At 51.8% G+C, this 22562-nt stretch overlaps 1 protein-coding gene across 9 annotated transcripts in view; it reads left to right on the forward strand.

Annotated features, from left to right (window-relative positions):
* The window catches only part of ANK1 (ankyrin 1), a 193416-nt gene that overhangs the window by 81643 nt on the left and 89211 nt on the right, over nucleotides 1–22562 (forward strand). For 8 of the 9 annotated variants that reach the window (XM_045821497.1, XM_045821495.1, XM_045821501.1 and 5 more), the window contains exon 2: nucleotides 21948–22049. In XM_045821497.1, coding sequence (XP_045677453.1) covers nucleotides 21948–22049 — 102 coding nt within the window. Of the gene's footprint in view, nucleotides 1–14778; nucleotides 14871–21947; nucleotides 22050–22562 lie in introns of those variants that run through there. The other variant, XM_045821499.1, reaches the window with a different exon arrangement.

The raw sequence follows: 22562 nt of genomic DNA on the forward strand, positions 1-22562 counted from the left end.
GAAATGGAGTCTTCGAGTTAATCTGATGCACGCTGGCTTAAACTCCACTGCAGGTTTGCTCCACGACTGCTCAGAGCTCTAATGTGCTCCCTCGTTCTGAGACTTTCTAAGGATAGAGTTTGTACTTCCCACGTTTGCTCGCCCAGCGCACCCTGTGGGGTGGCATTGCACAGGGCTGGTGTTCTTGGGAACACACTTTGGGAAACGTAGTATCAGGCTACACTGAGAAGATGGTGTTCAGATTTTCCTTTCAGGGGAGACCTTAGCAATTGGAGCACTTATGGAGACAGGAATCATCAAGGGAAAGGATCTGGAACTGTGGCTGGGAGTAGCCTTGAAGGAACATGCAAGAGAGTTGGACTAAAGAGGCTGAAAGAGCCCTGGCTGGTGTGGCTCAGTGGACTGAGCGCCGGCCTGTGAACCAAAGGGTTGCCGGTTCAATTCCCAGTCAGGGCACATGCCTGGGTTGTGGGCCAGGTCCCCAGCAGGGGGTGCTGAGGAGGCAACCACACATTGATGTTTCTTTCTCTCTCTTTCTTTCTCCTTTCCCCTCTGTCTGTAAATAAATAAATAAAATCTTTTTTAAAAAGAGGCTGAAATTCCCTAACTGTCACCAGGGTGCCACTGGCAAACACAGAGACTCACCCCCTGCTGTTTCCAAGGTCAGCACCCAGTAAAGGGTCAGGGAGACATCATAGGAAACCAGATTTCAATTTTATTTTAAATGAGAAAGAACTTGCCAATGATTAGACTTCTCCAAAGAGGAAAATATCTGATCAGAGGCCCATCAGGAATTTCCAAGGAAGGACAGTTGCATGGACTAAGAGTGGGCCTTCCATGACCTTGGAAATGACAACTTGGAACCACATGATTATAAGGTGCACAACTCCAAGAGGAGAGGGGGTTGGTTTGCACAAACCGCATGGGCTGCCTTCACTCCAGTGCAGTCACTTTGCTAAGGGTCAACTTATCTGAATGCTTTCTAATTTCTTTCTCTCCCTGGGTCTGTGGGGCCTGGACAGTTTTCATGGTTGGCTTAACAGCTTTCTGGGAAAATGAGAAAATCATTTAATCAGGGGAAATGGATGTGGGATGAGCAAAAAAGCTTTTTCTGAGGTGGATATTTTAGGAATGCCTATTCCACTTAGCATTTAAAAATCTTGGGACTTTCTGATCAGCTGGTGTCTAATGATCGAGTCAATGAAATATTTGAAGTTGTATCATCTGAATAGGGTAGAATTCTTTCATCTAATTTGGGATACAGGTTTGCACCTTGTTTACTTAGATTTGCAGAGGTGATTAGAGAGGTCCTAACCGAAATGTGTAAGATGAAGTAAAAATTAATTTATGCAACGTACTATATACTGATTCATGTAAAATGCTCAGTGTTTAGTTCGCCAAGAATCCAAGACCACCTGAAATGGCTCTCAACAGGAGGCACCTCTCCGCGCCCCCCACCCCTCCTACCACGTGAGTGTTAGGAAATACTGGGGAAGGGGGGCGGTGCGGGGAGTTGGCCTTAGAGGTATTTCGGGACAGGCCTGCAGGATGCAGAACTGACTCACTCCGTCTGATGCACCCACTGGGAAATGGGATCTCATCTTGTGGAGGGAGAGACTGGGCCGAGGAATGGTTCGGTGACTAGCTTGCTGTCACCCACTGGTCAGTGGAAAACAGATAAAGGAAGACTTGTGCAGGGGTGACGTTAGGAGGCCTGAAGGATAGCAGCTGTGCCCTCCCAGAGGGAAATACCTGCCCAAGAAGTTCCGGGCATGTCCCCATGCGACACAGGTGGGCTTCCCGTACAACACGCCAGCTTCTCGTTGGCGCTGTGTCCTGGCCTTGAGATGTGCATGTTTGGTTTAGCAGCTCTCTGTGGAGATATTTCTTCTTCCTTCAGCTGCCCCCCAACAAGGGCAGACTTCTCCAAAACTGGGGTTGACTGGGGGGCAACTTGGAAACACAGGGAGAAGGGAGGTTGGGAATGTGGTGAGATCAGAGCTGTGGCACCCAGGGCTCAGGGACCCTGGGAAGGAGGGTCTACTCCACGAGCCCTGGGGAGCGGCGCCCAAGCAGAAGGCAAGTGGCACAACCATTGGGGGGAACGGTTCATGTGGCGCGTGTGTATAGGTGTTTCTCGAATTGCCCAACATGCTGCCCCTGCAAGCAGGGCAGGGCTCCTAGGCAGGGTCTCGCTGTGGGTTTGTGGGCAGTCCGAAGCTTGCTGACTGACGGGGAAAGCTGCCCGAGGGCCGGGGAGGCTAGGGGGCTGAGGGGCAAGGCCACAGGTGATCCCACCTCCGCCACCAAAAAAAACCCCAGCTAGTGTTTCTCCCTTCCCTCCAGCCTTCTAAACAGAGGCCCCAGTTAAAATAGAAATGGTGACATTTTATCCCAGGGAGGGAGACTTCTCGAAAATACAGAAGAACAGGGCAAAGACGCTTCTCTTTAGCATTTCCTGTTAGGGATTTTACCAACTTCTTAGTGCGGTGCTATGAGAAGTTCAATGCCAAACCACTTTTGATTTGTGTGTGTGTTATATTCTCTTCCCACCCACAATCCTCCTTCTCCCAACTGCCTGTACCCTCTGTAAGTAATCTGTCTGGTAAACTACAGTACACTTACCTGCAGGAAAGACAGTGAATCCAGCAGCCCTCTGTCTTCCTCACCATCCTCCCCGCTCACCCAGCCCCCGGCTCCTGGAGTCTAACACCCTTGACCCACTGTTTGTCTTGATGTCTGAAGTTGCCCTGACAGTCACAGTGCCCCCTAGACATGCACACACATGCACACACACACACACACACACACACACACACGTGTGCATGCACACACGTACATACAGACATACACATGCACACATAATCCCTCAGACTGGCCTGGGTAACAGCTGGAGCCACCCAGGCCTTGGGTTCCAAGAAATTCAGTACTTTGTGGACTCAAGAAGCAAATGCCCACTGGGTGGGAAGAATTTAGTAAAAGAGAGGAGTCTGCTCCTCTGCCCTCCCCCGGTGGGTGTAGGAGGTTGTCTCATCTCTGGGAGGAGAGGAGAATACGCTGATGCTCTAATAATGAGTCACTCAGGTTAACTCAACAAACTCCTACAGGCGTTTGGGAAGTGTTCATGCTGTTTATAAATTCAATGAGAGTCCCAGAGGAAACGGCTGAAGGTTACTGGTTCAGATCGACAGGTACGTGTGGGCCTCCCGCCTGGTCTGCTTGGCCAGCCGCCTTCAGGCGAGGCCCGGGGAGGACTCCGGAGCCCTGTGTCCGCAGTCTGGGACGCCAGCCTCCCTGACTGGCCTCAGGACAGGGCGGGCACTTAGCAAATGCTAACTAATAATTAGAATAAGTGGCCTGGACCAAGCCCTGCTGTGGAACACACCGTGAGCTCTTAGGGAAGAGACCTGCCCAGGCTTTCTCTCATCTCTCTCCCCAAGCCAGACCTGATGTCTCTTTCGTTTATTGCTTCCTCAGAGTTCCTGGGCTTTCCATCCTACCGTCCTGTTGTCCTCTGGAGCAGAGTGCTTACAGGATAGACAGTCAGCAATCCTGCTCTCCCAGAGCCTGCATTCTCATGGGGACAGGGCTGTGCACAGAGGGGCTGTGGACACGGGGCAGTAAGATAAGGGAGGCGATACGTGCCATAAAGGCAAACGTGACAGGGACTGGGGTGTAGAGCGATGCGAATGCAGTGTCGGCACAGGAGACCTCTCTGAGGATGTGATACTGGGGCAGAGGCCTGAATGTGGGAGGGACGGACCTTGTGGTGTCTGGATGCACACCGTGGTGACAGGTCCACTGGACAGTGCAGGACCACTCCAGGGCGCTCCCCCACCCCTCCCACCACCAAGGTACGCCTGGAAGGCCCTCCTCTATACCTACAGGTTCTGCGCCATGCGACAAGAAATTAGAGGCTCTTGTAGAGGAACCAGAAAAAGAACAAAAGACTATAATAATAGGTAACGTTTTGTGGGTGCTTATTATGTGTGAGGCACTGTTTTAAGCATCTTACAAGCATCAACTCACTTAATACTCACAGTGGCATCAGCAGGTAGATGCTCTGCATGTCTGTATTCATGAGTGGGAAACAGAGGCACACAGAAGTTAGGAAATTTACCTGAGTTCCCACAGCATGTAAGCAGTACAGTCCACATCTGAACTCAGCAATCTGGACCCTAAACAGTGTCCGACGCCTGAGAGGCACACGCAGTTCTTAAACGAAAGAATGAATTGAATGACCATCATCCCACCTTCCTCTGCACTGGGCATCTGCGTGCAGGATGGAAACTGCCTTCAGTCTCACGACAGGAGACATTTAAAACTTTCAAAGCCATGCTGTCATTGGAAATGAGTTATTCTTTTGCATAATATTGACACAACCCTAGAGTAGGCACACTTATTTTAATACCTAACATACGTGTATTCCATTGGCAAGGGTTTGTTTCGGGATCTGCGCATTCTGCTGGAGGTGTGTGTTCTTTCTGGTGGTCTCCTGTCGGCGAACACCTGGAACTCAGGTGGCTCCCAGTAGGCTTTGGTGGTGTTGGGCCTGATCCCCCGACTCCCTGAAAACTGGCAGTCCTTAAGGTTTGGTTCAGACCCCGTCGAAGGCTCCCCCTCCGGTCCCAACCCCTCCTTTGAACTAACTGCCAGCGCTTCTTGTTTGGTTCTCATCAGACGCTACCACGGGGCATCGCTTGAACCGTTGTCTCACTGAGTCTTTCATGTGTGCACTGCTCTCTTTTATGTTCAGTGTAGCTCTGTCTTTCACCTTGCTAGTGTGCAGTCTTCCCCAGGGTTGGACCCATAGAACACACCTTTCTGTGTCTGCCACTGGGTTCTCAGATTGCACAGGGCAATGCAACAAGTTCATCTTTGAGTGGAAGAATAAATGTATGAGGAGACGCAGAGCTATTTGCATCACTAAGTCTCATATTGATACTTTATCTGTTACTCTCACCCTCAAATCACTGGAGGGACTCAAAGTGATGTGGATATCGGCAATGATTTTCCTTTGGAAACATCAATGAGCATCTGTGTATCTTATTTCAGAAATCCTGGAAATGTCTGTCTCTGGAGGCTCAGAACGAGTGCAGTCATTATCAAAGTGATAATGGGTTTTTAGTGATGCTTGGTTCCCTGCCCATTTCTCTCATCCATTCTCCAGTACTTACCCTTCCTTTATCTCGGAGTTCAAGGCTGGGGGGCTGAGAAAGCTGATGCTGAAAAGCAGCTTATGGAAGTGGACTCCATGGTGGATGCTGGAGTAGAAATAAGGTCCTCACTTCATAAAGTCATAACGTTTCAGAGATGCAAAGAACATCAATGCATCTGAAACATTTCATTTCTTAAAAAAGATAGGAAGCCAAGGTTTTTTAGAAGGGGCCATCTAGACGTGCTTCATCATTGTGCAGATTAGAAGTGTCCAAATGAGGGACATACCTGGGGGTCCACCCAGTGTGTGGGGGGAGCTTCTGCAGATTAGCAGGACGAAGAGCAATGTAGAGGTGGCTGATGGTTTATGGCTCACTGCCTTGCCTGTTTTATTTAAATAATTATCAAAGGGGTGATATAAATACTGCATGAAAAGATGTTTGAAAGAGAATGCAGCCAGAATTCACAAGACAATTAAATAGAAACATAGTGGTCTCTATTCAATGATCAAGGGTAATATTAATAATATTAACATTCATATCATGTGTGGCGCCAGCTCTTGGTACCTCGGTAGCAAAGAGCAAACAGAACTCGGGAGCAGGAGACGGTCAGCCAGGTGTTCTCCAGCGGGGCTGCTAAACGTCCTGTTGGAAGGAGCTTAACAGGATCTTTTTTTTTTTCAGTTGAATTTATTGGGGCGACATTGGTTAATGAAATTACGTAGGTTTCAGGTCTACAGTTCTATAGCACGGCCTCTGTGTATTGTATTGTGTGTTCACCGCCCCACGTTTAGGCTCCTTCCATCACCATTTATCCACCCTATTCTGTCTTCTATTTCCCTTGCTACCCCGTTCCCTCCGATAATCACCACTCTGTTGCTGGTGCCTGTGAGGGTCTTTTTTTTTTTTGCTTAATCCCTTCACCTTTTTCACTGAGCCCCCTACCCCACCTCCTGTCCCCTCTGACAGCCATCAGTCTGTTCTGTATCTTGAAAAAGTCTGACTTCCTGTTGTCAAATTTTGAGGAATGGCAAAATTCAGGAGGTGGTAGGTAGGCTGGGCAGCAATGTAATTGGTTAATTGCTTTGAACTGTCTGGGCTCCAGGAAGAGAAAGGAAACCTCCTTGGTCAGCAGTTGGCCAGCTGGGTCTGCCCCTGACCACCAGGGCCTGAATGAAGGGGAACATGCTGGTTCCACAGCAGCCAGTCCCTAAGGACTCCAGGTCTCATTATCCCTCCTGGGGCTGAGGACCCAGGGCCAGCTGGGAGAGCTTAGCACCTGCCTCCTGGAGCCACTTTCGCCTGGTGAGAAGAGGGTGTTACTGTTAGAATTCTAGGGAAGTCAACTGGAGTGGACTGGGATTAAAATCACCTGTTGTTTCTCCATATCCCCAACCCTCTGGGAAGAGGCAGTCACAGCTCAATCACCTCTCTTTAGACCTTTTAGAAAGGGTGTTGGTTCATTTAACTATGGCCTGATGTTTCTGCATCGATTGGGCCTCGGGTCAGTGTCTGGGGTCTTTTCTGCTAAGAGAATGGCCACGTTAATACAGAGATCTTAGTTGCACTCAGATGTCCAAGACTAGTGTTTCCTGGGTAATGCTGAGTTTCACTTTTCTTACCCTAAAAAATACTGTAGGCTCCTCTAATCAAGCAAAACCCACTCCCTTCACTCTGCTTCACGCACCACCTAGAGCACCATAGTCCTCTTGGGCGACGGCGGGCAGATGACTAAATGTTTCTGTGCCTTGGCTTTGTCTCTCGTCAGATGGGGATGATAAGAGTAGTTACCTCGCAGGGCGATTGTGACGATTCAAATATGTAAAGATATTTAAGATGCTTAGAACAGTACCTGGCTTGTAAATTTTAGCTATTATTTTCCAATCATTTCCCCTTCCTGCTCTTTCATGTGTATGTCATTGTCACTACCATGAGGTATTATGGGCTAGAGGACATGGGGGGTCGCCCAGTATGATCTTCCCCGGCCCCAGGTCCTAGTGGATGTTCCAAGGCCGCCACCCCTAAACTGGGACCACCGGGCTCCCAAAGCTGGACAAACTCTGGGGAGCCCAGACCCCTCTGGGATTCTTCAGGCAGGTCAGGCTGGCCATGGGTCACCCATCCCACTGTGTCACTTCAGGGAGAATTGTTCAGTGATGGAGAGGCCTGAGCGGGTCTGCTGGGCAGCCAGGCAGGGCTGTCTGAACTGACACTGGGCATCCCTCAGAAGCTCTGGAGCCCTGAGCTTCGCAGCCGATGCTCAAGTCCATCTGGCCATCGGAAAGACAAATGCTTTCCACAGCAGCGCATCCCAGAGAGGAGTGATTGGAGTGTGTGGTTTCCTCCCGTTGCCGGCAGGCTGCAGAGGCGGGTTTCCACGCCGTGGGAAGCAGTGGCCCTCGTGTAGTAAACGGGACCGTTCTGGCAGCGTGTCCCACACACATTTCCCAGAATGTGTGTCATCTCCGCTCTGCTTCTGGGCTCTGCCGGCAGCCGCCAGGCAATATGTTCTGAAGTGTCACTTCTGAATGTAGCCAGTGCCTCGCGCAGTGGGGAAGTGAGGCGCCGCGACACTGCGTGGGCCGGCCCCCTCGATGATGGGGGATGCTGTTAGGATTCTATGTGCGCACCTCGTGACGTCCTGACATCTTTCCACCCTCAGCAGAGGGAGGTGAGCTGCTGAAGGGAGGTGAGCTGCTGAAGACTGTCTGCCTCATTGCCTTGGCAGTCGGGCCTGGATGGCAATTTAGTGCTCATGGAGACCGTGGGGAAAGGCTGGAGGTGCGGATGGGGTGCGGGGTCTGTTCCTGTGGCACGGCCCAGGGCACTGGGGTGGGCAGTGCCTGTAACTTCCCCACCCAGGAAATGGCAGTGGTTCCAGGGCTGTTTCCACAGGGGCCATGGCAGCTTGTGGGGAAATGAGGAGTTTGGTCAGCCAGCCCTGAACATCTGATTTCTTCCCCCCACTGATGGGATTCATTTTAAAATTGGAATTGACCCGGTTCCTTCGGATTCCAATTCGGCTGACATTTGTGGAGCCTCTGGCGTGTGGTCAGTGTCACGCTAACACTCACGTGTGTTGTTTTGACTCAGCCTGGCGGAAGCTCCCGTTTGGTGGACTCGGGGAACAGAATCCTGTTCTCCAACTCAGGAAACACATAGTGGGTGCTTCTTTCGTGCTGGGTGCGGGATTCCAGACGAGCGACTGTGAGGAGATGCCTCTCCTCATACTCGGTTCCCTGCCGGGGTAGTCCCAGGTGGTTCCAGAGCTGCTCAGCAACAGCATTTGCTTCTTTTCAAGGCATCTAGTTCTTTAGGAATTCTGGTTTAATTTCTTATCCAAAAAGAGGAATGGATACTGAAGCTGAAATTTGTTATTGTACATAAAACATTCTGTTCTCTTCATCTGGTTATTTGATGAGAAACAGTGGCGTTTGGATGCCTGTTTGCTTCTCACTGTTGGCCAAATAATCCTGTGCCCTGCTGACTTTCCACTCCCCACCCTCCTCTCCAACACAAGGGCAGGGTTCTGGGGTGCTGGGCGCAGGGACCATTGGGAGCTCAGGCTTTGCTTGGCTCCTCCTCCCATCGGCCAAGTCTTGGCCGTGGTCTCTGCTGTGTTGAGGGGACAACCAAGGGTGAGGGAGAAGGGGAGGTCCAGAGCGTAGAATTTGAAAATCAGAAGACAGGGAGATGAGAGATATATTTAAAAAGGACATTGCTTTTTCACAGTGGGAGTGGGGATATAAAAAACCAAAATCTTAATACTGAAAAGTTGACCCAGAGGGCAAAAACCCTTTTGCAACTCAAGGTCTCGAGAGGAATCAAATTCCACCGAGGTCACGTCAGAGTGAGCCTGCCACTGAAGAGATCCCTTTGGAAGGACAGTCAATATCTGGTCCCAGGAACAAGGGGAACTCCCGTGTGTATGTGCCGAGAAAATTCTAGATTTAGCTTCGCTCTGTCCCACCTCCCCCGCAGTGATCTCAGGTTCACTGTCGGCCCTCTCTGGAATCCATGTAACACCTTTCTCCTGAGTTTAAAAATAGACTCCAGGCTGGCCAACCCTCTTAAAAGGAACATGGTAGAGATTAGTGCCAGCACCGTGGGACCTGACACCAGGCTCTGATCACCTCCCTAAATAGACCCGCTCTCGCTCTCGGGATCCCTCGCTCCCGTGAGGCGGAGCGCCCTGACTGGCCCCTGGGAGCTCACCACGTGGAGTTAGACAGAAAAACAACCAAGACTCTCCTTTTCCTCTCCCTTTCTTCTCTCACGACTGAAAAGCTTAAAAAAGGGAATTATACGGTCTGAAGGGAGTCAGGCTAGATTTCATAGCCCACTCCACGGGACGTCTGCAGTGTGTGTTCTATGTGAAGTTCCTTCCTAAGTATCTGGGGAGGGGGCTGGTGGAGGAGGGGGCGGTGGTGTCTGTCAGAAGAATAATGTTTTCCCAGCAGCAATGCTCTTGATGGTTTTCAAATGCCTGGGGTGGCAGGTAACTGGCTCCCAGTGGCGATAATCCAGCCTGCCTTTCTCGGTAAAGGGTGGAGTTCCTGGTACCCACCCTTATTATCAGCTGTGCCCAGAGACTCTAGGAGTTGGGGCCACTCCCTTCGTGGGTGAGGGGTGGGACAGATAGAAGAATGGTGGAGAGTGGAGAGAAAAGCTGCACTTGTCCGCAGACCACGATGCAGCATTCCTGCAAGAGGAGCTGTCAGACTCAGGGCTCGGGAGCAGGGCTTCAGCTGTAACACCGCTGGAGAGCTGTTTTCTCACTGCAGAGAAAACAGAGATGGAAAACGGTGCGTCACAAACCCGAGAGGTCTGGTCGCTACACCAGAGCACTGGGGACTCTTGGGGTCCTGTTTTCAGACGTGGATGTTGGACCTTGGAGAAACAGTGACTAGACCCTAATTTTCCAGGGCAGAAACAAGAACAGTACCACCCCATGCATCTGGGGGTGGGGAGGTACTAACCTTTGACAAATGCTTTGGTGGAAAAGAAAGAGGAGAGGCGAAGGAGGGGAAAAGAGTGTCTGCTGTCGTTCACGGAGAACCTACTATGTACCCGAAGTGGTGCCGGGTATTTTTACATTATTGTCACAATACCTGCAGAGACGGGCCGAGTTATTTTCATTCTACTGGTGAGGAAATCAACGCTCAGAACGTGTATTTCCCTTATTACAAGCTATACAGGTCCACTACAGTGGGCTTGCTAACATGGGGTAATTCAAGGCTGCCAGTGGTGCTGCTGTTATTAAATCAGATCCAAGTCCAAGTGGATCTCGAAGAGGGTTAAAGCAGAAGCGGGGGGCGGGGGGGGGGGCACATCTGTCCTCCAGTGAACTGCAAGGGTGGGGGGATGGTGCAGTGCCGATGCTCCTTCGGAGAGGAGCCAGCTGTGTCCGCGCTGGCCACCCCCGGAAGCCGCCTGCTCCTGTTCCCCTAGCGGGTCCCAGGAGGCAGAGTCATCTGAGAATCCCAAGCACCTGGGATTCTTTGCTTCAGGCTTTTGACCAAAATAGAAGTGTTCTCCCAGTTTCTGGAAAAGCTAAAGAGTCACAGGAGAATTCACGGCAGGGGACCCATCCACTGTCCTGGGCTCGCACTCTCCCCAGGGTTTTACAGTTGTGCAGCGCATTTCCCTCCCGGGTTCCCTCTGCACCTCCCCTCCAGGTGCAGCGTCACGTGGCCCGAGGACACAGAACTCCAAAGACACAGCCTCCAGCGCTTCAGTGTGCTTGTCTGCCGAGGGAACTGCGGAGACAGTTGGTAAAATATTTAGCAAGACTGGAAAAAACCTGCACACGCTGTGAACCTGTAGGATAGACAAGTGGTCCAGCATCCTCTCCGAGAATCCCTAGCTTTTCGTTTAGCCCATCCCTCCCTTTCCGTTCCTCTGCTTTGGTTTCAGTAGCTGTCACTGGCAGATCTCCTAGGCACCCCAAACACCTGCAACAGGAAGTGCGGCCTTGAGGTACAGGATCATTATTCATTGCCTTAGGCAGGGACGGAGGTTTGAGGAGGGACAGTTAGTTAATGGGGAAAAAATAATGGCTTATCTTTTGAATCCCTAGAACCCAGGGAGACCCCTCCAAGTTAATGTGTTTATTCCATGCTTCTATGCACCACATCAAATGGTGAGTTATCTTTTTCTGCTCTCCTGGAGGATCCTCAGCAAAGATCCAGCCCTTTCTGAATAATGAGTGCTGTTAAGTCAGATCCATTACAGCTGGAAACTTCTTTCTGTCTAATCTAAATCTTCTCTACATCAGTTTAACCCATGACTTACAATTTCCTCGTGACAAATGGAAATGCTGGGCAAACATCAGTCAGCAAGCATTTATTTGGCACCACTGCCCAGCACTGTGCCAGTCACATAGGGAGCTGGTGGGGAAAGTGAGGAGCAGGGACTGGGCACACTGGACATTTGGACCAAGTTGCCTCTGCCTGGGAGAAGCTTATAACTGAGTCATGGAGACCAGGCCTCCACACCTGGGGAAGGGCACCGAGTGGGCAGCTCCCTGCTGGGGGCCCGGGCTCCAGTGTTGGAGGAGGTTACATGGTAAGGGCTGTATCCTTTAGTTTTTTCTTCTTCAGGTGTGTCTGTCATCTCAGTTCCTTCAACCTCGGGCCTTGCTGAGCAAAATGTCTGTAATTGTTCTCTTTCTTCTCCTCTTGGGCCTTGCCTCACTCTTTGCATGTCTGAGTTGCAAAACTTTCATCCTAATGAAGTCATGGCTGTTGTCAAAAATTCCTTAAAGTACAGTGTGGGGAATACAGACAATACTATTGTGATAACTATGCATGATACTAGACTTATCGGTGACATACATGCCTAACCACTGTGCACCTGGAACTAATATAATATTGGATGTCAACTGTAATTTAAAAAAAATTCTAAAGAGAAAAGAGATAAAGCAAGTACAATGAAAACTGTCATCTTGACAGTTTGTAAAATGAAGACCATTAAAAAGACTTTACCAGAAAAAAAAAGATTTCTTGGTCATCCTGAGCACTCAAGTCCTCCAGTCACACCTCAGCGTCTTTTCCAGTTCTTGCCCAGTGCTACGGATCGCACTCAGCTCTGGCCCACTGTGACCATCTCCTCTTTTTCTCTGCGATCGTACATAGCCTGTAGTGTTGTATGGTATAGAGAGTGCTGGGCTTAGGAGTTACAAGACCTGCATACTGATTTTCGACTTGGAATTTTTTGCTATTTAACTTGGAACCTTTCATTTTACTTGCAAGATCTCAGTTTATCTCATATTTAAAACAGACATTTGCAAAACTCAATAATAGGAAGACAAACAACCCAATTAAAAAATGCCCAAGATATTTGAACACAGATACATTGCCACAAAAACCCAAAAAACAAAAACCAAAACAACAAATCTAAATACATATGTGGAAGGCAAGCAAACCCCTGAAAAGATGTTTAACATCATTAGTTCTTAGGGAAGTGCAAATGAAAACCACACTGAAATGCTAGTACACATCTATCAGAATGTCTAAATTAAGACTGACCATAGCAAGTGTTGACAAGGATGTGGGCCAACTGGCAGGAGGGAGGGTTTACTAAGGGACAGGAGGAAACTTGTGGAGGTTCATTATCTTGATTGTAGTTATAATTTTATGGGGGAGGGATACATAATATCAAAGCTTACCAAATTATATATTTAAATATGTGATTTATAGTATGTCAATTATATGTCAATATAGCTGTTAAAGAATAGTCTTTCTTTCAGCTCATTGAGTAAATCAATTATATCAGTGTTTTGACAGTATTATGCATATTATTCATCTTTCATCTGAGCGAGGCATTTACTCCCTTTCTCTAAATATTAATGTTGGAACAGTGCTTTAGAATCCCTTGGGATATTCCACTGGGCTATGATCAGGGCTGTTCCAGTAACCATAATTTATTAATTGAAGCTCTCAGTGTAGAGGATTGAGCAGATCTGAGAGGCAGTCTTGAGAGGCATGGGGTAAGAGACCTGTAGGATAACCTGTGTTTTAAACACGTGTGCGTGGGAAGAGAAGGGGCTGCAGTGGCTTCCCGCACCCAGACACCCTGCCCTTTGGTGCATTGGTGTGGGTGTTTTGCAGCCCACTTGCAGGGGTCGCCTGCCCTGAAATCCACCCCCCGATGGGTTGAGGGTCTCAGGCCTGGAGCATGCCAATGCTGCTCTCTTTAAATACCAGTTTTTCACCCACATAGGGAGGGTTAGTGGCACTGTATACACTTCAGATCACTCTTTTTTGGCAACACCCTGACCTTTTCTCTGGATCTTTATTTGTCCCACTCACTCAGGACTCTCTCCTAATGTGGAATGGTGTCTTACTTCTGAAAACACTCTCAGTTTTTTCTTCCCTCCAGGAACATCCTCCACATCATCTCTCCCCTGCCCTGAGCACATATATGTTTGTTAGGAATCTTGGATGTGCTATTCACGGAAGGGCTGTGAGCCGGTTGGACCCCGTATTTATCAGTGACCTTGGTCGTGACTCTTAACCTCTCTGCACTCAGTTTCTCTGTCCATGCCACTGTCATAGCGCTGCCTACCTCAGGGGCGGCTGTGAGGGTTAAATGAGGTAGCTCGATCTGTCCGTCACCTCAGGCGCTCAGTGTGTTCATCCCACAGCAGCATACAGCTCTACTCTCCCGTGAGGCAGGGCAGGAGGGGTGGCAAGAAGGTGCTGGTACTGCATCTAGACTGCTACTCGCACAGAGCAGGCAGCCAGGCCCACAATACGGAACAGCCATGATCCGAACCAGCAGTACTGGCAGAGGTCCAGGGACCCCGCATGGCTTTGCTGCCTATTTGTCATGACTCGGTGTTGAGTCTGCTCTTGGCAATTCCTGATGTCACCCCCCAAGACTTGGCCAGTCCTGGCATCTGCCCCTGAGATAACCCCAGGAAAAGGTGAGGATGGTCCTGGGGCAGAAAGCCGGGAGCTGACTCCAGCCCCGGGTGATATTTCATTAACACTCGCAGACGTGAGGGATGAAGGAGATGGTAGTAACAGATCTGCGTCCTGCCTCTCGGCTACATTTCGCGTCTCTGCTCTTCGGCAGAATCTGGAAGAGGCTGATTAGCTAGGATCTCGGGACACGATGCAAGAGCTCAAAACATGCAAATTGGTTACGGGGCGTAAATAGACTTTGCTGAGCTCACCCTGGCAGCCTTCTCAGGCTCCGGGGCCCATTCATTAGGGCAGTGGTGGCGGAAGGCCGGGCGGGAGCGCCATGCAGCTGGGAGCTCCTCACCTCCATTGGACGTGTGTGCCTCCTTCTGCGGCGGCAGGGCGCCGGCTCCCCGCCGGGCCCGCACCTACAGCTCCGGCCGCACCCCACCCCACCGCGCCCTCCAACGCACCCCCTCCTCTGGGCTTGGCAGCAGGTGCCTTCCCTCCGGAGATCGCTTCGCATTAACTTTCCCATCTGACATGATAATGGAGAGAAAATGAAGAGATCCCATTAGTGGCTGGCTGGAGGGCGGGCGGGCGGGCGGGCGCAGAGTCCGTGCCGGAGGAGCCGGAGCCCAGCGCGGGGAGCCTGTATTTTTAGCCAGATGCCGCGTAACTTGCTGGCGCTCCCTGCGCCGCCGTGCAGATAACGGGGGCGGGGGAGCAGGGAGCCGGGCTCGGATTGCAGCGCGGGTGCCGGACGATGGCAGCGAGACAGGGCAGGTCCCGTCCAGACTCTGCGGTGAGTGACGACCGGCCGTCCGCGGCCGCTGGGCCGGGAAGCTGGGCGCGCTGGGGGCTGCCGTGCGCGGTGCGGGCCCCAGGGCCCCTTCCTGCGGGCTCCGCGAGCGCCAACTTTCGAGAGGGTGCGGGGACGCGCTCCGGGCGGCCGCTGAGGCTTCAGGCAGAATCCAGGGGAAAATTCCTTTGGCTCGGAGGCTGCCGCGGCGGAGGCGGCCTGGGCGGGCCAGCGGCGCACGCGGGAGCGCGGAGCTTCCGCACAGTTTCCCAGAGGGGACCCGGGACGCGCGGGGCCCTAGCTGAGGCCACGTCCCCCTCACTCCGGGAGGAGAGTCCCACCAATTGGATTCTGCTGTGGAGTCTCGAGGCTGCCCCTCACAGGGACCCAGTTGGACCAGAGGAGATGCCCCGGCTTTGGCCTGGGCCAGAGAAAGGTCTGCTTCGCCCACCACCTTCCACCACCTTCCTGACCCCTAAACCTTAGCAGCACCGTGGCGCGGAGGTCCAAAGGTTGCAGGTAATGAATGGGGCGAGAGGAAGACAGACCTGTTGTGTGCCCAGGAGCCTGGCGTTTTCCATGTACCTTGTCATCCTCACAGCTCCCCCAGCAAGCTGTGAATCATCCCATTTTAGCAACGGGGAAATTGAGGTTTGGAAACTTGTAACGGGCACAGCATCAAGTAGCAGAGCAGGATTCACACAGGTCTTCCCAACATCAAGGTCCACCCTGGCTTTCCCACGTCCCTGCATCTCGCAGCCTCCAAGGCCCCGGGCAGGGACAGCACAAGGCATGGCCAGGGGTTCCCAGGCCTCACAGTTGTGTTGGGAAATGATAAGGGAACCACCCAGGACCCCCCTGCAAACACATTGTTTCCTCAATGACACCTTTAATGTGTTCATTTTATCTTGGCCGGTGCTAGTCTGATTGGGGGGCTGAGGACACTCTGTGAATCTTTAAAGAACAACTTCTGGGTGGGGGAAGGAAAGAACCCAAATGAAACACACACACCCTGGCCCAGGGCTCAATCCCGTTTCTCCATAGTCAATGGGATAGAGGCACACTACACAGGTGTGCCAGCTGGCAGGAGCCGACTGTTCTTCCCGGGAGGCCTGCCGTGGGCTCGGGGGATTCCAGGCCGGAGTCCTGGAGCGCTCAGACGTGGAGGGCGGCCCCCGCCACCAGCAGGCCGCTGCATGGGAACGCTGCCTGCTGTACTTAGTCTTCTGAGTGTGCTGCAGGACCCGCCGCACAAGGGTCTAGAGCCTCTTCCTGCGAATTCCGACAATGACTTTGTTCAAGGAACTGCATCTTGCCCAGACAAGACCCTTTGGGAAAGAGACTGCCTTATCGCTGTTTACAGAAATTGATAATAGCTCAGTTCCCATTCATCTTTTGAGATGAGAGTGTGGCACTAAAAGACCTTGAAAAAGTCAGTTTCGACCCGTCCTGGGAAATCTTGGGCTGTCTCAAGCCCCAGGGAGGGTGTGAGGAGGCCCTGGGACTCTCCGAGCCGACCTGAGAGTGAACTGCGCCTGGCAGTTTCCCAGAGGGGACCCGGGATGTGTTTCTGAAGCCCTCAGTGCACCCGTGTCACAGGCACACTGACATTTAGCAGCACGCGTCCGGCCCGCCCCTCCCAGGACACTGGAGCCCCTCCGCCACTTCTGTATGCTGTACTCATGTCACCCCACTCAGGAAGTGCAAGTTTAATAATAGTCTGGGCGTCTCAGGTAACCAAGGCTTCACCTCCCCTTTCCTGAGCAGCCCTTACAACAACTGGAGCACCAAGAGGAGATCTGTTCCCTTCCTCTCTCCTCCCCTCGCTTCCTCCTGGAGTGAGGGCTGAAGTGGGCACATTTCCGCCCCTCCAGCCGGAGCAGAACTGGAGAGGAATATTCTGGGCACTAGAAAGCGACTGGCCCAGGAGGCAGGACAGCAGTGGGGCTAAGAGACAGACCCCAGAGGCAGGCCACCTAGATTCCAGTCCTGGCCAAGCCAGGTACTAGTTGTGTGACTTTGAACACGTTTCTTAATCTCATTCTGGCTCATTTACCCCATCTGGACAAAGGAGACAATAAAAGCACCTGCCTCGTGATACTATTGGGGGGACCAAATGAATTAACTGAAGTAGAGTGCTCAACACACAGTAAGAGCTTTATAAAACTTACCGGGTGAAGCAAAAGTAGGTTTACAGATGTTCATATGGAAAATAATACCACAATAAAAAATAACACAAGAGTAAACTATTATTTTGCGTGATCACAACTGTAAACCTCCTTTTGCCCCACCTGCATGTTAGTATGAAAGAAAGTTCAGGGAAATCACATGGATTAACCAGCAGGGGATGCAACCAAATGCATACCCCGCTCCTCTCCTCAGTGCAGGTACAAGCTGCTTTCTCACAGGTAAAATTAGGTCCAAATGAAGCTCAAGATGAGGAAGGGGCAGAGACACAAGTGGGCAGCCTTGGTGGGTGGGATGCTCAGAGGGCGTGGCAGCTCCTCGGTGGTGACACAGGATTTAGGGCCACTCTGGATGGATTTTCTGGGCACAGGGCGAGCCGCCTGCAGGTCCTCTCATCTCCTTTCATGCAGAGGCCTCTCAGAGGCTGCCCTGCCTCCGCGGGGACAGTGGGGCTCCGAGGGGGCCGGGGACACTGCTCCGATTTATCACAGCCCAGAGATACTCTGGTTCATGTTTTGTTATTGTTGCCATTGGTGTTTTCTTGGTTAGTATTTACTCAGCTAAATATTCTGAAAGGAATATCCTGGATTCTTTGGACTGTCTTTCTGCCCTATTGAATGGTACAGGCTGTTCCTAGAAGCATCAGGAAATTGCGCCTGAGACAGGTCACTGAACTGGAGGTAGTCGAATTAGGTAGATGGGGAGTACAGGCTCAGAAAAGCAAGATGGTGAAAATGGGTTTCATATTTCAATGAAGGCCATTTGCTCTGGAGCTTAACTATCCCCAGCACCTCGGTGGGGCTCAGCGAGTGCTTGCAGAGTGAATCCATGGGCGCTGCCTGCACCAGGGACCCCCTTATAACCGAGTCACTTTGTTTGTCAAATCACGAGGTCAGGGACCAACACTCTGATTTATCTTTTCTCTCCCCCTGCCCTAGCAGCATCCTGAACTTGCAGTAGAGCCTCGGTCAATATACTGTAGAGTTAAACTGAGCGAGGCACGGTGGGAGTGACAGACACCATGACCCACAATTCACCTGTCAGATGCCCAGGGCATCTTGCTGGTGTCCTGCCCACTCTAGGCCTGGAGGAGACCCAAAGGAAAATGAAAAAGCCTTAGCCACAGAACCCCACTTCTTACTGTCTAGGTGGCCTTCACTGTGTCCTTATTCCCACCACCTGTTTTATTATCAGTGAAGGAAGGACTGGGACAAGATGACTCCTTTTCAAGGGCCTGTCTCGGCCTTAACACAGGACTCAGGGGTCAGAGCTGGGATCTGCTGCTACCCTTTCTCTGCCCTGGATCAGCGGTTTGATTGGCAAAGGCACTCGGTCCATCCTAAGCTCTACAATCTGTCACGGTTGTCGAGACACCCTCAGGTTTGAAATCGCTGAGAATGCACTTCAGGGTCAAGGGCAGGGGAAAGGCGCAGGCTTTAGTCCAGGGGTCCTGGGCAGGTTCCCCGACTGGTGACTAACTGTAGAACTCGGGCAAGTTGTGAACCTCTCCAGGCCTCAGTTTCGTCACCCCTAAGATGGGGGCAACAATGACACCTACCTGACCAGCTGTGGTGAGGATTAAAAGATGTTACACTGTAAATACACTTGCTCGGTGACGGGGAATGGTGTCACGGTTTCCTGATGGCGTCCACACACTGCAGAAACTGTTTAGCCCTCTCCAGCCTCGTCCGGGCCGGGCTTCCCTTGCCCTCTGGCTACGTGCTTGCCTGTCTGTCAGAGACACAGTGCGCTCCTCCCCTTCCTGGGCTCAGGGCGTCAAACAGCCTCACAGTCTCATGAACCGATGTTGCGTCTATGTTTACCCTCCGTGCTCAGGTTTTCGTCCCAAATCCTATTATTCCGCTACAGAAGGTAGTTTGGGTAGGTGGGATCGGTGGGGTATGTCTCTCTAACTCTCTCATTCTCGGGGAATAATGTAGTATTTTTTCCTAATAGTTGGATATAAGAAAAAATATATTCATGAATGCATGCACACACATAATTGTGGACAGGATTTCTGAATCAGCAGGCACAGACAGACACTTCCCCGAGGGACTAGACCTTTCGTCTGATTTCCCTAGGAATCCCACAGATGGATCCTCGTTTATGACGTGTGTCCTCCCGCACAGGTACCTTGCTGAGGACCCTGGGGACATGGGGTGCCCTGAGTTTTAGACCAAGGGAGGTCTTGGCCTGGTAGATGCTTCATTCTTGGAAGGACTCAAAAGAAGTAGAAGATTTGGTCCCCAAGAATGAATAATTTGGCTGGGGAGAGAAGACGTACATAAATCAAATCACTTGAGAAAGATGTATCTAAAATACATTTTAAAAATCAAAGATCAAGCTCCCATTTCTAGATTTCAAGAAGGTAGACACTGAGCATCACAGAGGAGGTAGGCGCTGAGCACGCCTGGAGGAAAGGAAAGGCTGGAGTCGGCGAAGGAGAGTGGCGGAGGGCTTCTGGGCCTGGGAATGACCGGGGCGTGGCCCTGGAGGCCGACAGCCGGGGGAATGCCTCAGCAGAGTGGTGGTGGGGATGCAGAAGGGGCTCCCCTGTTGTGTTGGGGGCAGTGAGATCGAGATGGGTCTGTCTTGTGAACAGGCAGACGCAGAACTTTCTGGAAGGGGTGGGGGAGGCAGAGAAAGGAAGAGGCTCTTCCAGAGCACTGTGGAGGCCTGAGGTGGCGAGTGGGAGGGCCGGGGCTGCCCTCACTATGAAGGAGTGTCTGTAAGGCAGGAGGATCTTTCGTGCCCCAGATTAACTGTGTAATTGGCAAAGGCATGGACCCCTGGTTTAGGGAGGAGACTGGGGTTTCATTTGTACAATACTGAGATTGCTGGCTATAGATTTTGAGTCTTCCGTGTTTAGGGATGATCATTGTTAACACATGTATGAGTTATGGCCATTGTCGTAAATTACCACAAACTCAGTGGTTTGAAACAACAGAAATGTATTGCCTCGTGGTCTGGGGGTTACGAGTCTAAATCAAGGTACGGGCAGGGCTGTGCTCCATCTGGACGTGCTCGGGAGGAGTCTGCTCTTTGCCTCTTCCAGCTTCTGCTGGCTTCCTGGGCCTGCAGCCGCATCCCTTCTGTCTCTGCCTCATCTTTACATCCCCTTCTCCTCTGTGCGCCTCCTTTTCTGTCCTCAGTAAGGGTGCCTGCCACTGGATTTAGGGCCAACCTAGGTTATCTACGGTGATCTCATCCCAAGACACATAACTCAAGTACATCTGCAGAAACTCTTTTTCCAAGTAAGTGGCACTCACAGGTCCAGGGATTAGGACACAGACATATCTTTTGGGGGCCACCATTCAGCCCCCTCTTGTAGGATGTTCTCCAAGGACAGTGCCTGAAGGGGGAGACAGTGTCCCCAAGGGGAGAAGAAACCATGAGGCACAGGGAGGTCTTCTGGCGGAATGGCATCACACACTTCACCCATGGCTTGTCTGGCGACAACTCTGACCCGTCAGACTCCACCGGAGTGGGCGCATGTGCTGAGCACAGCGCTCAGCCCTTGTGCTGATATCATATTCAATAATTATCATAACATATATTATTTCCTTTTGGCTTCACAGCAAGGGCATGCAAAAGGCCCTACCCTCCCTGGCTTACAGATCAGCAAACAGGAGCAGGGGCACCTGATAACGCAGGGCTCTCAGCGACATGCAGGGGGGCTGCTCCGGGCCACCAGGGCCCTCTCTAGTCGTGGGCCCTCCCACTGCACTTGTCTGCACTCCCCGACTTTATTTTATTGTCCCAGCACTCACTCTCTCTGGCTGTCACTCACCCTTTTCTTTTTGAAAGACTTTATTTATTTTAGAGGGAGGCGAAGGGAGGGAGAAAGAGAGGGAGAGGAACAACGATGTACCAGATAAACATCAATTGCTTGCCTCTTGCACGCCCCCAGCTGGGGACCTGGCCCACAACCCAGGCATGTGCCCTGACCAGGAATTGAACTGGCGACCTTCTGGTTCATGGGTCGATGCATGACCCACTGAGCCACACCAGTCAGGGCAGCCACTCGTCCTCAATACAGACAAATGTTTGAAAGGCTGGTGTGACGGGCTGAGCAACGACCGTGGATCCAGAGTGCTTTACCCGCATTCCGGATGAGGGCACCTGTGCGTTAAAGTGCATGTTAAGCTGGCAACTGAGCAGGGAGGTTAAGTTCACTGACTTCAGAGACAGACAGCCTGCTTCGGACTCCGGGCCGTCCTCTCACCTGCACCGTGACCCTGCACAAGCCATTCTAGCTCCCCGTGCCTTGGCTCCCTCATCTGTACAATGGGGGCCACAACAGTGCTCACCCTGGGTGTTGTCAGTGAGGATCGAATGCGTGTCTGCGCGTGTGTAAACATGCAGTGCTGACAACGGTTCTTTGTGCACAGTAAGCGCTATGTGCTATTTACTTAAAAAGCAAAACCACAAAATAGCAGCAGGGAGCACGTGTTTGGTTCCTGTGGCGTCTGCACCGTGGCTCACCGGGGCCACAGGCTAGTGATATGGGCCCTTTATAAGGACACAGAGCCCTTGGAGACATCAAAGCAGCAAGACACCTGGCTGTGCTGGGCATTCAGCCTTAGAATGGAGTCCACTCTCAAAAGCTGGTGCCTCCTGGGTCCCAGCCAAGAATGTTTGCTCATAAAAATACCAAAAGGCAGGGAGGCTGGGCTTGAAGGCAGCCTGGCATTACGGACCCCAGAGCAGCCGGGCCACGGGCTCTGGGCCCGTACCACACCTGGGCACTGTGGTGGGCACCAGGGTGTCATAACCGCGGGGTGCGAGGCTGCCACCATGACCTCGGCCCTGTTGGACAGCCCTGACCTTAAAAGGGACCACAAGGTAGTTGCCACCCAGAACACACTCACAGCCTGCTGTTTCTCCCCACAGGCCGATGCTGCTACCAGCTTTCTCAGGGCAGCAAGATCAGGTAACTTGGACAAAGCTTTGGATCACCTGCGGAATGGGGTAGACATTAACACCTGTAACCAGGTAAGTGGGATGGGGACAGCGTGTGGTCTCTGAAGAGTGGCTCTTGCCTGATGCCGCTCCCAGAGAGTGTCAGTCGCTTCTATTAACCTTTCCCCGGTGGCCTCAAAAGTCCCCAGCGGCTCCCGCCTGCTGAAGGCTCTAACCCTGGTGCTCACATCCCTGCCCCAGTCCAGGGCCCCACGGAGAAGGGCTGGTGCCTGAACAGTGTGGGCTGGCCCGGGCTCCATCCCCTGCGGCTTCTTCTCTTAGAAGTTGCCACTGGTCCCTGCTGTGGTCTTAGAATATGTGGTCTTTGAGAGGGGGCAGGAGGAAGGGCTTTGAAGTATGTTGTGTCAGCGGTGACATTAAATCTCCTTTGTCAGTCAGCAGCCTTTGAGGCTTCTCTTCAGGCAGAGCAAGAAACAGTGATGGGGACTGGCTCACAGGGGTTGACAAAGGCGAGGCGGGCTCAGGTTCAGAACCAATGTGGCTGGAACGGCTTCTCTGGAGATTCCTGCTGCTGAGTCACAGGGG

This window comes from Phyllostomus hastatus, unplaced genomic scaffold (genome assembly GCF_019186645.2).
Source record: "Phyllostomus hastatus isolate PE091 unplaced genomic scaffold, TTU_PhHast_1.1 phas_scaffold_46, whole genome shotgun sequence".
NCBI classification, from domain to species: domain Eukaryota; kingdom Metazoa; phylum Chordata; class Mammalia; order Chiroptera; family Phyllostomidae; genus Phyllostomus; species Phyllostomus hastatus.